At 40.7% G+C, this 16,728-nt stretch overlaps 1 protein-coding gene and 1 pseudogene across 9 annotated transcripts in view; one reads left to right on the top strand and one right to left on the bottom strand.

The window, feature by feature from the left end:
- Positions 1–16,728, bottom strand: part of TRIM2 (tripartite motif containing 2) — a 121,476-nt gene that overhangs the window by 54,380 nt on the left and 50,368 nt on the right. For 4 of the 9 annotated variants that reach the window (XM_040472073.1, XM_040472089.1, XM_040472118.1 and 1 more), the window contains exon 2: positions 2,856–3,040. In XM_040472073.1, coding sequence (XP_040328007.1) covers positions 2,856–3,040 — 185 coding nt within the window. Of the gene's footprint in view, positions 1–2,855; positions 3,041–12,676; positions 12,932–16,728 lie in introns of those variants that run through there. The other 5 variants (XM_040472081.1, XM_040472125.1, XM_040472107.1 and 2 more) reach the window with 4 other exon arrangements.
- On the top strand, positions 5,884–5,982 carry LOC121040313 (uncharacterized; annotated as a pseudogene).

A 16,728-nucleotide genomic window follows, 5' to 3' on the forward strand; every position in this document is an offset into this window, starting at 1 on the left:
CTTAGATGTCGCACAAGCTCTAAGACTCAACATGTTCAAAACCAAAGCTATGTTCTTTCCCCAAACTGGGTCCTCTTTCCATCTCAACAAACAGCACCCCCATCCATTCATCTAGGAATGATGGAGCCATGCTGAAAACAGTAACTGTCCTTCATATTCCACATCCAACCCATCACCAAAGGCTGGAAATTCCTAAATACCTTCCTACATTTCCAGTTCTCATCATCTGCTTTACACCAGCCTTTCTTGGGTTTCTGCAGTGGCTCTATGCACTGTCACCCACCCTTGTATCCTCTATCCTCTAATATTCTTCATATTGCGACCACTGTGACCTTCTCAAACCCCATTCCATGCATTCCACAGGGACTTGCTGTGGTAGGCTCTGGAAAATCTCTACCACCGGCCATTAGACGGAGGAACAGAAGTAGATTGGGTGAGACCCAACTGAGAGGGCATGAGGCGGACCCAGGACAGCCCAAAACTGTTGCTTCTCACCTGTCAGAGCATGTAAATGGGAGCCAAACAGCGGACTGCCTGGTAACTGAACACGGAGAATAGGAGGCTCTGCCAGGCTCAGACTGAGTGCCTCTCAGTGTTATATATGAAGAGGCCAACTGCTGCAAATCCAATAATGATCTTACCATGTGAGCCCAGGGACACAGGGACAATTAGCTGGTATTCATGTTTTACCTAGATTCATTGAGTGAGGGGGGGAAGTCACTCTCCATATAGTCATTTTGGACTATAAATTACAAAATGCACCAAAGTGTAAAATAAATAAAGTGAAAAGTGCTAGTGCCCTATATACCACTACTAAAACAAACAAAAACTCTACACACACACACACACACACACACACACACACACACACCCCAAAAGAACCCCCTAAAAAGCAAACAAAAAAACCACAACGGCCAGTAACAAATCCACCTTCTCCGTCTATCCATCACCAGCATGTATATGGTTATTCTGTTGCACCTGAGATCTTACAAAGTAAATCAACTTTAACAAATGTATATTAAATGGATGGTAAATATAATTAGCACTATTTGAAGCCATTGGAAACACCACTTCCTATTCTATAAAAAGAATTAAAGCATTTTAATTATGTATATTTAATAATAATAGAAAATATATTTAACACAATGCTATAAAACATAATTATTATATTTATTTTTAAGAAAAAAAATATAACCTTACTAGGGAAATACTTAAATTAGGACACAAACTAATTACTAACAAACTTTATCTGCTTAATTGCTTATGCGCTAAGTTAAACGAGAAAGTAAAGATGTATTTTGATAACTGATTAACTCAATGGAAAAAACTAAGAAGGATAAAGAAATGTGTTTTCATATATAGCAAATTACATGTTCAGGTAATTTATAATTATTTCGTACACATAGTTTTTTTCTTCATCTGCAACATCTTTATGTTCAAATGTGCCATTAGTACATGTCTTCTGAAGTATCTTTTTTTTTAAAATTTTTCATGTTTATTTATTTTTAAGAGCAAGAGAGACAGAGCGTGAGCAGGGAAGGGGCAGAGGGAGAGGGAGACACAGAATCTGAAGCAGGCTCCAAGCTCTGAGCTGTCAACACAGAGTGTGACGCGGTGTTCGAACTCACAGAATGTGAGATCATGACCTGAGCCGAAGTTGGACGCTCAACCGACTGAGCCACCCAGGTGCCCCACTTCTGAAGTATCTCTGAGAGGAAGCTCTCCCTTTTAACTAAGGTATTTTACCTCATGTGTTGTATGGGAGAAGATAATAGATTAAAAAAATTTTTTTTAATGTTTATTTATTTTTGAGAGAGAGAAAGGCAGAATGTGGGCGGGAGAGGGGCAGAGAGAGAGAGGGAGACACAGAACCTGAAGCAGGCTCCAGGCTCTAAGCTGTCAGCACAGAGACCGATATGGGGCTCGAACCCACAAACCACGAGATCGTGACCTGAGCCAAAGTCAGACACTCAACCAACTGAGCTACCCAGGTGCCCCATAATAGATTTTTATTTTTATTTATTTATTTATTTTTATTTTTTATTTTTTTTTTAATTTTTTTTTCAATGTTTATTTATTTTGGGACAGAGAGAGACAGAGCATGAACGGGGGAGGGACAGAGAGAGAGGGAGACACAGAATCGGAAACAGGCTCCAGGCTCTGAGCTATCAGCCCAGAGCCTGACGCGGGGCTCGAACTCACGGACCGCGAGATCGTGACCTGGCTGAAGTCGGACGCTTAACCGACTGCGCCACCCAGGCGCCCCGATTTTTAATTGGCCCTCACCAAAGATACTGTATGAAGGAACTGTGGTTGGCAAAAATTGACGAAAAACAAGGGAGAAATTAAAACATTTTTGAAATCTTAAAATATTTAATGTTCTATGTCCTGTGGGAATGAATCAGTAGCTACTAGATTGCTTTCTCTCACTTGTAGTTATTTAAAATAGAGTAAATTAGGGGCGCCTGGGTGGCTCAGTCGGTTGGGCGTCCGACTTCGGCTCAGGTCATGATCTCACCGTTCGTGAGTTCGAGCCCCACGTTGGTCTCTGTGCTGACAGCTCAGAGCCTGGAGCCTGCTTCGGATTCTGTGTCTCCCTCTCTGTCTGCTCCTCCCCTGCTCATGCTCTGTCTCTCTCTGTCTCAAAAATAAATAAAAACATTAAAAAATTTAAAAAAAATAATAAAATAGAGTAAATTATTGGCAACTCATGATTATGTTTCTAGATATCTATCATAAGCACAAAAGAGTTATTGTCTCCCATAGGTAACTGGACAATTCTGGAAAGAACCCCTTGGTAAGCTGGAGGAGATCAGTCTGTGAAACTCTCTTCTCTGAGCACAAAGGAGGCTTACCTCTCGCAGAAAGTGTGCAGACAGGGGAGAACCTTGGGATTCTTGTACCGTTCCAGGCATATACTGCAAATCAGAAACTGCTTGTCAATCTGGCGCACCACAGGACTTGGGATGTTGGTGGCTTCACTGGCCATCCTAGACCACTGACATGGGAGGCCGGCTGTCTTTGACCCTGCACGCTGCTGCTGTCAGACAGGAAAAATATATAATAACTTGTAAGTGCAAATCAATCATTGGTTCATTCACTACAGACACCGTGTTATGAATACAGGTAGAATTCCATGCCAGTGACCCCAAAATGACCATAACCAACCCTCAATGCTGGATGAGGCATACAGTGAAATGCCTGTTTATTTTGTAAATCAATAAAATGATCACATGTTCACCATGCAAACAAAACAAATTAGAAGACGTATGTTGCACAAAGAGGCATGCCTGCTGGCTTTGCAAGCAGGGGTAACCGAGGGGCCAAATACTTATACAGCTCTGCCTGTTCATGCCTTCATTTATGACTCTATTTAATTCTATACCTACAGTCTTACAAAAGTATAATCTATATCAAATAGAACAGTCTTACTAAGATAAAATGGTTTCCCAACTATTGTACTTGAAGGGGATCAAAATGTCACTCCAAAATGTGCCATCTTGGCATAAGGATTATTTTGAGCTGGAGGCACTTGAGAAACAGCAGACACGGTAAGGCAGCTGGTGATTGGCGAGGGGCATTCTGTCCTCTCCCCCCTGCTTAAAAGCAGGGCATCGATTTCCCATTTTCAAAGGAAATTTTCATTTGTAAAGGTGCCCCACTCTCCCATACCAAAAAGAGGAGACTCTTAATTATCACCAGAGATAGCATGGGAGAGGAGTCTACATAGCAAATCTTACTCAACAACCCTTATGGACCATACATTTCCTGGTCACTTTCCTACAATTTACTGTCCCTAAACCTCCTTTTCCTCTATCTAGCCATTTCTCCACCATTTGTCATCCTTTGTTAAAACAGTATATAAGCCCCCAGGTCCAACTGCCTCTCTGGGTTTTCATTTCTTTTCTGTGAAGCTCCCATGCATGTAAAATTAAAAGTATTAAATTAATAAACTTAGAATATTATATATTATGTTGGAAAAATAAACTACCAGTAAAATGTGTACATCCTTTTCTCTTGATAATCTGTCTTTTGTCAGTTTAATTTGCAGTCTTCAGGAACAGAATTGAAGTGTGTCAAGAAAAAGTTTTCCCTCCCCTACATACTGTTAACATGTAAGGATGGAATAATTAGAACTTGTTTAAAATTTTTTTAATATTTATTTATTTTTGAGAGAGAGAGAGAGAAAGAACATGAGTGGGAAAAGGGGCAGAGAGAGAGGGAGACACAAAATCCAAGTTAGGCTCCAAGCTGTCAGCACAGAGCCCAACGTGGAGCTCGAACTCACCGCCTATGAGATCATGACCTGAGCTGAAGTCGGACGTTTAACCGACTGAGCCACCCGGGTGCTCCAGAATAATTAGAACTTTTTATTAAGACCTTTGTATGTGGTTCAGAGTGTTCTCTTCAGAACTAAAGATAATTCCTAACATTTTAAGAAATGTCTGTTGGTATTCATGTGTGGGAATCTGAGGGACCTGGTGAAATTAATTAATTCAGAGAAGGTTTCAAAATGTCAGGAATCGTGCCAGAAAAAGAGAATTAGAAGAGGGCAAGAGAGAAAAATGCAGAGGGCCTCCAAGGGAGGGTAAAATTACAACATAAACACAGCTTCATTTACCACCTTGAAGAACATCTGGCTTCTATTCCAAAAGGGTAAACCAAGGTTAAGCTAAAATTCACTTCTTAATTTTGTAAATATTTGGTAAGGTGTCTACAGCCCCCCAATTCCCAACAGAAACACTCTTTACAAAAAAAATTTGTTAATTTTCAATATGACCCTAGGCAGGAAGTGATATTATTCTCATTCCACAGATTTTTGAAAACTTGGCTCAGTTAAGAAGTTTGCCAGAATGCAAAACCCATAGCCTGTTCACTCCTTAAACCACCATACCTCCCTTGACTGTGTGCTTTAAGAAGGCTGTATGTACTATAAAAGCTTGGTTTATATATAATATTTTAACTTGGCCCGGGACCTGTGTTTGAAGCTGGGAAATACCATATTTACAGAATCAACAATTCTACAATTTTTAATGGAAATTTTTTTCAAACATGAATGATAGTTCTTCTCTCTCCCCACCAGTTCACCACATTTTTAAAAAGTATGTCAACTTGTAATAAGAAAATTCTATCAGGGAACCTGGGTGGTTCAGTAGATGGAGCATCTGACTCTTTAACTCAACTCAGATCATGACCTCACAGTTTGTGAGATTGAGCCCCAAGTCGGGTTCTGTGCTCTCTCCATCTCTCTCTCTCTCTCTCCCCCTCACCTGCATGTGTGTGCTGTCTCTCAAAATAAATACATAAACATTTAAAAAATTCTACTAGTTATACATAATTGAGTATAGTTACATATAGGACACACCCATATCCCAACTCTATACTTTCTAGATAAGCTTATTAAAGAGCATGATTCATAAACAGACAGAACATTGTGAACCTGCTATACAAGAGTGTCACATCTGAACAGAACTCGCTGCATTAGTTAAAACAGTGTGAGTGCGACATATCTAATTAGCCAGCACTATCTGCTCTCTCTTTCCTAGAATGTCTCCCTAAAGAACTAGAGTAGAGAATGATATTCATTGATTGGATTAAATGTGGCTCATCTCTCAGGAGCTCAAAGTATTGGCACATCATCTGCTTTTCTTAACCACATCCCCATGACATCAGAAAAGGGAAGGAATGGATTTGTCTGTCTTTAAGATAAGGAAACCAAAGCCGAGGGTTTAAATGACTTGCTCAAGGTCACCCAGTAAAATCAGTGAATCAGAAAGCTCAGATTTCAAGTCTTCTGCTTTATCTGATACCTAATCTTAAACAAGATTAACACTTTGTGTGTGTGTGTGTGTGTGTGTGTGTGTGTGTGATAAAAATTATGGAGTGCTCACTTCAGCAGCACTAAAATTGAAATGACACAGAAGATTGGCCCAGCCCCTGAGCAAGGATGACACAAAAATTCATGATGTGTTCCATATATATATATTTTCAATTATATCTAAGGGGCACCTGGGTGGCTCAGTTGATGAGCATATGACTCTTGATTTTGGCTCAGGTCATTTTGGCTGAGACCCCTGATCTCAGGGTCGCGGGATCCAGTCCCGCATCAGGGCTCCAAGTTGAGTACAGAGCCTGCTTAAGATTCTCTCTCTCTCTCTCTCTCTCTCTCTCTCTCTCTCTCTTCCTCCCCCTCTGCCACTCTCCCCTGCTCACACTCTTTCTCTATCTCTAAAACAAACAAATAACTTTTTTAAAAATTATATTGAACTTTTCAGTTAAAATAAGTTAAAAATAATTTTAATTTGAATAGCTTTTGAAAAATTTCATATCCTCCTTTGAAATAATCAGTCATGCTGAGTATTGAAAAAAGTACAGAGAAAACATCGCACTGACTTCACTTTTTTTTTAACCTTAGAATTTTAGGGTTTGAGCAAGGAGAAACCATTTGTTTTAATCAAATGGTATGATTTGAGTAAATGAAATTTCTTGAGCTCACATCATTATGTTCTGATGCTGAAATAAAAATATTTCACTCTAATTTTATGATAATTATTGAAGTGGGTGGGAGTAAGTCTTTGTTAGTATTGTTAATTTATATGGTAAATTAAGTTGACTCATTAACACTAATTTAAAAGCATGACAATATTACAGATCTGTCACAAGTGACCTGTTGAAGACATCTGGATTTTTAGGACTCTCAGAATCAACACAAAAGGCTTCCAAGCCCCAAAGATCCCCAAACCGAGACTTTGCCAGGGTAATGATCATTCCCTGAATATAACTGGATACCCACAATAGAAAGACAATTTGACTACTCCTAAAGGGATAAAGTACCGAGAAAAACGGAGGCACAGAATGTGCTAACAAACACCACAGGAAGCTTTCCATCAGTCTGAATACGCCGCGAGGAACATACATAAAATGTATACAGCCTTTAAAGTGTCCGGGCACTACCACAGTTTCTGGTTGCTTTGATTAGAAGAGCAATAAATACTTATTTAGATTCTCGGCTGTTCTCCCTTTGCCATCTTGGTTTCTGAAGTGTCAGAGATCCTTCTTACTCGCATGACCAGCAGAAATAAGCACATGATAATGAAAGAGATCAGCATATAGAATTACTCTTCTCCTGGAGATCTGCAAAACCAATTTCTGGACAGGAGCACCTACAAGCATGCATGGAATGGGCTTTGTCTCTGAAGGAACCCGAATCCTCTTGGATGCAGGAACTAGCACTCTGCATACCGACAAAAGGCCAACACAGAGGAAATGACAGAGAAGGGATGGCAAGAAGAGCCATTTAAAAAAAAAAAAAATTTTTAGCTTATTTTGAGAGAGCAAGTGGGGGAGGGGCAGAGAGAGAGAAAGAGAGAGAATCCCAAACAGGCTCCACGTTGTCAGTACAGAGCCCAACTCATGACCTGAGCCAAAATCAAGAGTTGGGCTCTTAACTGACCGAGCCACCCAGGCGCTCTAAGAAGGGCCATTTTAAAACTACATAAATAGCCAACATTAGGGTGCTGTTGACATTAACTAGCTATGAGAGCTCTCGCTATGTGGGGAGACTGGCTGAGGCTCCTTGTTAGTGGAAAACCAACAGCAATACTGCTTACAAGAGGGGTTTGGTCCTCCTCTCTACTTCTCTGTTCAATAGCACCTTCTCAATCTGACCATTCTGGTTAAAATTGAAACTTGTCCCTCAGCCCCCAGGGCTTGCTATCTCCCGTCTTTGCTTTCTGTCTCTGTAGCAATGGTCACTTTCTGATATAGTATGTAATGTGTTTATCTTGCATATTGTCTCCTCCCCACCTCTCTAGGATGTAAGATTCACGAAGGCAAGGATTGCAGCAGCTAGAACTGTGCCTCGTACATGATAGACACTCACTATTTCTTTGAATGAACTGAGCAAATAAAGTATAACATGGGAATGGACTCAGTCCCAGTAGCAGAAAAAAGCGGCACTGGCTGACTTAGTACACAATAAACAGCATGGTTGTCATCAGTCATGTGAATGTTTTCATTTGACATCAGACATTACCTGCCTTCCCACGTGATCATCTAATCTTTAGCAACACAAGCCGTCAGCCAGAGGGTAAATATTCAGTGACATACTTAAACACACTCACAAAGGCGGAACGGGAATTGAGAACCACTGAGGACACATGTGCGCGGAAATACAAAGTCTAAGAAAGTTGACACAAAAATTCCTCATTAGTGGGGCGTGCCCACTAAACAGCTTTTGTAACAACAATGCAATACACATGTAACAAAATCCTTGCGCATAGAAAAACCCCCCATCCTAGCATTTCTTCCCTCACGTCACCTCTGGTATTTTTCCTGGCTTACGTCCTCAAATCCCCTAGAACTTGGTGGAAATGACAACCAAGTGGAAAAGAAGAACTTGAGAGGAGAAGAAACAAAAGGAAAATGCCTGGGTCCACAATTCTAGGGTTGGGACCACAATTCCCACCCCAGAGTATACCAGTTAGATCAGATAATGATCCAAACTTTTTATTGCTGACACCAGAGGGGGAAGAGCAGGAAGGGAGGGTAGAAGACAAAAGACAAATTGAAAGCACTCTGCTTGAGAAGGGGAGAGAGTTGGGGGAAAACTTGTTGGCTAGGCTAGGAAACACGGTTGGGAAACAGGTCAAGATTCCTTTGGAAAATAAAATTTTAACATGTGATTTGTGGGTAAGAGTCAGCATATTTGATTATATACCATCCTAAAGGCACTAGATTCCACTTCTGTTTAATTTTATGGCATTCCTGGGTTACTGCTTCTCTTTGTTGCCACTTAGCTGGATTAATTTATTAGTATGGTTACATTTTTACTGCCAATGACAACGACGCAGACAGGCTAAAATCAGCTTCCCAGGGTGCCTGCGTGGCTCAGTCGGTTAAGTGGTTGACATCAGCTCAGGTGATCTCTCACGGTTTGTGAGTTCGAGCCCCACATCCGGCTCTCTGCTTCAGCTTGGTGGAGCCTGCTTCAGATCCTCTGTCTCCCTCTTTCTCTCCCTGCCCCTCCCTCTCCCTCTCTCAAAAATAAATAGGATTTTAAAACCAGAAAGTAGTAAATTCTGAATTATTAAAAAATAAAAATAAAAAATAAAATCAGCTTCCCAAGAAGTTAAAAATTTTTCTGGCGCGTTTACAGAAAGAAAATCTCGAACTATTAGGATTATCTATAACTCACAATGTTCTATCTTTTACCTGCCAGGACAGATGGTACCTAGAGCTCAAGGCACAGGTTAAAACATGACTACAGAAACAAAGTATTTTTAGTTTTTAAAATTTATGAGCATATTTTTATTCACCTGCAACTGAATTTGCATTGTTACAGAGGACTTAACTAGACGAAAGAAAAGAGGACAATCTCCAGTGAAATTAAAACAGGGTGACCTATTTCCAGATAAATCAAGCCTCCCAAATGGGCCATTTTGTAAATTAGATGGCCAGATGCAATATCTTTTCTGATAGTACATGCATGAGCGCGTGTGTTTGGGGTGAGTAGGTGTGTATTCCAGAAGCCATTCACTTTAACTTCTGTCTGCAGGCAAGGATGTGCCCAAACTTTCCAAAGGTTCTTATCATTTCCAGGGTCTAATGTATGACAGCTTCCCGAGGTTGCTGGGTTTTACCACACGGAAATTGATTTATGTCAAGCCCCCAACTCATCTTTAGAATATTTATGCCTATTTCCTCTACCTCTTAGTATAGATGACTATTTGTCTTTGCCTTCTTCATAGACATCCTCACCTTTTACGATGCAATTAAGTCGGTTCTTAAGATTTGCTTTGGGTTTTCTAAGGTACAGAAAAGCTGGGTCTGTGTGATTGAGTGTTAAGTGGTCAGGCTGATTAACACTCATCCACAGTGCCCTGGGACAGTCAGGATGAGTGGGGTTTCCTCTCCCCACATCCATCACCTTGCCAAGACTCTTTCCTTGCTTTCCTTTGGGACTACAAGGAGGTTGCATATTCTGGGACCACAAAAAAGACAGAGGAAGGCCAAGGCCCTAAGCTCTGGAAATTGGGCAAGGTTAGCAAGAAGGGGGAGGAGAAATTTCTTCTACATCAGAACTTCAAAGGACATAGGCCTGTGCAACAGCAAATCCCCTTTTGTCCCTGGTGGATAGGAAGTGTGTTATTTAATTCTGTTGTTGATTAGAATAAATGTTTACCTTAATAAGTTTTCAAGAAGAATAATGAAAAGCACTTAATGGAGGAACGGAGGTGACTGAGAACATGAAGGCAGAAGAGGGTAAAGTAAAAGAGGGTAGAAAGACTAGCACGCAGAAAGCAGTAATGAAGGTTCCTTCCAAGGTGCTGTTTGAATAATTACACTGGGCTCATTTTTTCCCTCAGTATCTGGTTTAACCTAAACCTTCAAATTCTAGGAGGAAACCTGATCTGTTCATTTCAGACAACCTGCACAATAAAAATATTCAGAGAACTCTAATAGCCAACCCCATTATAGGACAAATTCTATTCTGACACTCAAATCCTTACATAAGTAATAAAGGGCACAGATGGCATCAGACATTTTCAAAAAAACAATTACAGGTGTGTGCAAATTATAATTATGCTGTAATTAGAAGTAATTCAGTCACATTTTTTAAAGAAAAAAAAAACCTATGAGAGTAAATAATTTGGCAGCAAATTTTTTAAAGTGTAAAAGTATTTCTCCTCCATACATTTCAATAATACATACAAATGTTTTGTTAAAGTCTTAGTTTTATCAGAGAGATGATGAAAAAAAGCACAAGGGAGTCTTAAAAATTAAGCTTAGGTTAAATTTTTAAAAATTGCTACACATTTAGAATTTCTTCGACTTAAAAATAGATACAAGAAAGTCATAACTTTGGAGTAATTAATGTCTCCAAATATCCAAATGAAGGACGTTTTCAATTTTTAGTAAGACAAAGAATGAGTGTTTTTGCTTATTTCACAAGCAAAAAAATCCACGAAGCTTTTTTCATATAAGTAAAAAAAAAAAAGTCATCTCAGGATTATAATATTAACTCTGGTGAAAAATATGTATAGATTTTATTCTCCATTTTTAAAATATATGGAATACATATCCTGGATTCCTATTTCTCCACACAGGCACATTGTATCAGAGAACATTTGTACATTCAGTCCTATTTTAACCTTTCCAATGCAAATCACTTGGGTCTTTCTAGGAGAAAACTGGAAAGAAACACTTAGAGGTTTAGGATAGGCCACGACTCAACGTCTCTGTAACAAAAAGCTGCTTTCTCATACCACAGCACACATGAAACTTCTCATTGTGTGCTTGCTCGCTCGGGAGGGGCGTGCATTATTTAACATTAACAGACGGTTAGGACCGGGGCTGCTGAAGCGTCTGCCTGAAAATAATGAAAGACACCAGAAAATAGGTTCACGCTAAGCAGAACTGAATCCTAATACTTAAGAAATCAATTGAAGAATCTGGACAAATGGCTCTCTTTACATATTCTAATCTAAAAAAATAACAAAAACCTCTAACAATTATTCACGGAGAATAAAACTGCAGTAATACGATCTAAGCCAAAGAAACAAACTAATAATTTTTAAAATGCTTCATTCTGAATCCAGATCTGCTCCTGAAAGCAATGATATTGAATCTATCTTAAGACAGATACCATTATACCTTTTGGTTCAGAAATCCACTTATTAATATTTAATATTTAGCTTAAAATAAATAGCCTTCCTACTTGGCTTTCCTATCCTCCCAAAATAAGGAATAATGAAAGGGTGGGGCACACTAGTAGAGAAAGCTGTCAGAATAATCGTAGCCACTGTTTCAGGAAGCAAATCTAAGGTCCAACCCAAGGATTTTTTTTCCCCCCCGTGTAAAGCTACCATTGAACTCCACCCAGATTTGAGTCTACTTCAAAGGCAGGCCAAAAAAAAAAAAAAAAAAAAAAGTTAAAAAAGAATAAAAGCCCAAATCATTTTCTGCATATTTGCTGATTATCAATGGCATTTAGAATTCAGAGGGTCGAATCATGCATTATGAATGAATGGGTTTCCAATGGTAACTGGGAACTCAACCCCAGGGTTCTCCAACAGAGGACCGAGTGGGGGAAGGGTTGAATGGTTCATTCTCCTCCACCCTGGGGTATGGAGGAAGGAATCCAGCAACTTAAATACTTCATCCCCATCTTCGCACCCAACAGAGAAATGCTGGGAGGGAAATATTTTATTTAAAATAAGCTGAATACACATTAAAATTGAGGACTAGTAAAGATAAAAATCTAGTCACATCACATTAGGAACTTGATAAGAAAGAAAATCTTGCATGCCTCTCTCCCTATTCTGGTTAATTTGGTGCCTTTGTTTAAGCAAAGAATGGGTCTCCCTCTATCTGATAGTTACAGAGCATGCAGCATCACCAAGAGAGAGAAGGGAGAAAAAAAGAAAAAGAAAAAAAGAAAAAGCCAGAGCAGAGAGAGAACAGGAGAAATCAGCTATCCACCTGGCATAATACTCAGCAATCAGAACATTTAGGACCTACCCATTTCTGCAGACAGACTAATCAACGAGGCAAAGAATTAAATCCTCCCAAGCCTGTCGCTGCAGCTCCGCGGCAATCCAAAAGAACAATGCACATTCTGCTAACCTCCCAAGTTTGGAAGCACCATGCAAAGAAACTGGTTAAAATTCCCTACCATGCAGTGCAGCCATCATCAGAAGCCCAGCATATCTTCTGCTCTATGTAGTGATGTGCCAGTTCATGAACAGAACAGAGAAGAAAAATGGAGGAAAAGAGAGAAGGCTCAGGAAAGTCGGCAGGAATGTTTCTGGGTCATTAACAAGTGGGAGACCCCTTTCGGTATTCAAACCAATCAATCTTTATCTTACAGGACATCTTTTTCTCACTCAGCGTCTGTTGAAAAGACTGCAGCAAACCAAGCAAGGGATTATGGGATAGGGATGCAGCAGCGAGCTGCAATGAGATTCGCGGGTGGCTTGCTTTCCCCTCTGAGTCAGCAGTCAGCTGTTTCCACGCTCTCGTGCAGGGCCGCGGAGGTGCCTCGCCGGAATGTGGCCGCGCGGCTAACCCGGGGAGAGCCCCCGGCGCACGTCTCCCGGCGCCACGCAGCCCGGACAGGCACCGAGTTACAAATCGGAAAGGGGGTGTGCTGATAAGCAAAAGGGGGATGCAGTGAGAATAGATCCTAGAAGGAAAACTAGGTATACGATGCCTCAGTTCAAATTTAGAGGAGTGTTTTCGGTGGGTGTGAGAGCATACAGTCACTTCCTTTCGTTAGGGAAAACATACTGTTTCCTTAGATTTTAAGTATCTTGAAACACAAAGGTAAACTTATAAATATGCAAAACAGCCGAGTTCAACAAGCATCAACTAACTTTTCCCCTCTTGGTATCTACCCAGAAAAGGGTCTATAAAACACAGTCCCTCCAAGTCAAATGATGCAAATGCCATTCCTCTGTTTTTTGTGGTCCTAATCATTCAGACAAAAATCATGTAGTATATTTATTTGCTTCAGGGGTGAACAGAGCCTGCTGTTTTTCTGATGATGGGAACGTTTCAGTTAAGGGTTGAGAAACTTGGCAAACCTTGCACACCTATATACCTTGATTTCCTATTAGACGACTAAACTATTTTTTAGTTTTCATAACATAAATATGATCACGTAGCCATAGAAAAACAATTAGATCCTATGACAAACAATACTTTAGAATTAAAAAAATTTACATATCATAACGGAATTTACAATCATTCCCTTTTCTACAGCAGGGGAGGCAGGGAACCATACTGCATTATATTCTTTGCTTAGTTACTAGTTTAAAAGTGGACATGAGGGGTGCCTGGGTGGCCCAGTTAGTTAAGCGTCTGACTTCAGCACAGGTCATGATTGTGGTTCGTGAGTTAGAGCCCTGCGTCGGGCTCTGCGCAGACAGCTCAGAGCCTGGAGCCTGCTTTGGATTCTGTGTCTCCCTCTCTCTTCCCTTTCCTTGCTCATGCTCTATAGCTCTCTCTCTTTTTCTCTCTCTCTCTCTCTAAAAAATAAACATTAAAAAAATGTTTAATTGGACATGAAACCTTTTATTTAAATAAAGTTGTTAATTCACACATTTGATTACATTAATATTCATCACATCCTTTCCATGCAGTCAGGCATTGCATTGAGCCCTGTCATGGGGCACTCAGCTCTACAGAGCAGTGATGATTACCATCAAAGGTGTGGGTAAGTGAGTGTCAGTATCCAGTGAAATAGACCCCAGATGTGCCAATTTTGCCATGCTATTTCAGGTGGTACACAATTCTCAAAAGCCCAGGTTAACACCCTACTTTACAAGTTTTTTTTTTAATGGCTTTATTGAGATATTCACATACCATATAATTCATCCATTTAAACTGTACAAGTCAATGGCTTTTAGTATATTCACAGATGTGGGCAACCAACAGCACAGCCAGTTTTAGAACATTTTCATCATCTCCAAAAGAAACCCTGTGCCCTTTAGCTATCACCCTCTACCTTCCCACCCCCCACAGTCTTAAGCAACCATTAATATACTCTCTGTCTCCATAGATTTCCCTCTATAGATTCTGGTCATGAATGGAATCCTATAATATGTGGTCTTAGGTATCTGGCCTTTTTCACTCAGCATGATGTTTTCAGTGTTTATCCATACTATAGCATGTGACAGTATTCTGTTCCTTCTTATGGTAGAAAAACATTCCATTGTATGGATATAGCATGTTTTATTTATCCATCTGTCAGTTGATGGTCACTTGGGTTGTTTCCACTTTTTGGCTATTATGAATAGTGCTGCTATAAACATTCCCATACAGGTATTTGAGTGGACATATGTTCTGGTTTAGAAGTTTAATTTAATTAGAACCAACCCCTAAAACTATAGGCAGGCTACCCCCACTCCATTTTACCATGTCCTCTTCCTAAGACAGTCCCTCACAAAGGAGCCCGACTTGGTGCTGCTGCTGGCCTTCTGAAGCCAAATGCACTGAATGCTGACTTCTCTTGCAGCACATCCTCCTGGCCTCTCTCCTTTTCCTCCACTCAACCCAAACTCTGGGGCATACAACTGGAGGGAGTCTCTCTTCTCAGAAGATAGTGGGAAAGTGGGAGAGATCCTTAGTCTTTTGGCTGGGATTGCAGTCACTGAAGGTTCAGTTACTCATTTGATCATTCATTCCAATAAATACTTATTGAATGTCTAGTGTGCGCCAGGCACTGAGTAGGCATGAGGATACAGAGAAAAATGTAACTGTTTCTCAGCCCTCAGGAAGGTTGAAATCTAGTGTGGAAGACTGATTAATAAGCAGGCAATTGCAACACGGAGTGGTAAGTGCTTTGACAGCAGAGGGAGTGGAGGGCTCTGGGAGCCCACAGGAGGGACAGGCTGGGGCAGGGAGGCATGGGTTACATTACAGGCATAGAGCACAGCACAGGCAAAGGTTTGGAGGCAAGAGATGGCTCACAGGAATTGAGAGTGGTAGTTTAGTGTGGCTAGAGCCTCGGGTGAAGGTAGAATAAATGAGGGTCATGTATGTTTTTGATGTTTTACTTGGAATTGGGAATATCTTTCTTGGAAACAGCATTCCTTAGGACAGGTGGGTTTCCAAATAGCTTCATCACCATGATTTAAGTACTGTATGGGTGAATGGGTTCGGAGGACCCAGTCTGCAGCCTAACAGACTATAATGTTGTTTATTATAGGAAAACACAGCCTCATTTTTAGTGCATGTCTTGGCAAATGAATACAACCCTTTACAAGCTGGGCCTTGCGTTACCACGGGATGGGTTAGCAGGCCACAGCAGCTCCTCCTTGGCACTCCCTGGCAAGCAACAGGTAGATAGATGGTGGTGGTAGTGGCTGTTGGTATATAGTGGCTCAGTTCCTTTCCGAGTTATATTGAGGCGTCACACAACTACACCGTAAGGCTTCGAGAGCAGAGAAGCACCTCAACTCTTTGGGATGGAGACGGCTGCACACCTCACTGACTTCTTAGAGGCATCTTGCCCCTCCTCACTGTTTTCCTCCAGTTGAATAGACATTAGTGAGTTAACTGTCATCAGCCAACTTGGGATGTACACTAAGGAAGTATACAGACAGTGCCTATAAAAAGAACAGATACGTGCTAACTAAACTTGGGTTTGGCAAGATTCTGGGAGACAGAGATCCAAAATTTACTGACCATGTATTACGTGCCAAGCTCAATCCAAAGCCCTTCATATATGGTCTACCTATCTCTGATCAAGGAAATTTTCCTAGAAAGTAAACTCCTTAGGATGACATATAAGGCCATTCATGATGTGGCCTCTGCCTTCCTCGTTTTTCTCCACCTGTCCTCCCTAGTCATACTCTAATTCTTAAGACATGCCACCATGCATTTTTTACCAGTGGCTCTCAACTAGGAAATGATACCTGCCTCCCCCCCCCCCCCACCGCCATGAAGTGGTGGGGTATGAATTTGGAAATGTGAAGAGGCATTTTTCGCTGTCATATTGATTGTGTGCTTGGGGAGTAGGCAGGTACTACTGACAGTTAGTGCCTGGGGGCAGGGATGCCAAACATTTTCCAATACCTGGGAAAATTTCATACGAGTACATTTATATTTATCCTCTAACATTACCAATAGCACTCGTTATAGAAACACTAATCTCTAGGCTCACATTCCATTTGTTCTGCTGGGAATGTTATTATCCTCTCCTGACTCCTTCCTCTGTTTAAC

This window comes from Herpailurus yagouaroundi, unplaced genomic scaffold, assembly GCF_014898765.1.
Source record: "Herpailurus yagouaroundi ecotype Mexico unplaced genomic scaffold, PumYag 28, whole genome shotgun sequence".
Taxonomy (NCBI): Eukaryota; Metazoa; Chordata; class Mammalia; order Carnivora; family Felidae; genus Herpailurus; species Herpailurus yagouaroundi.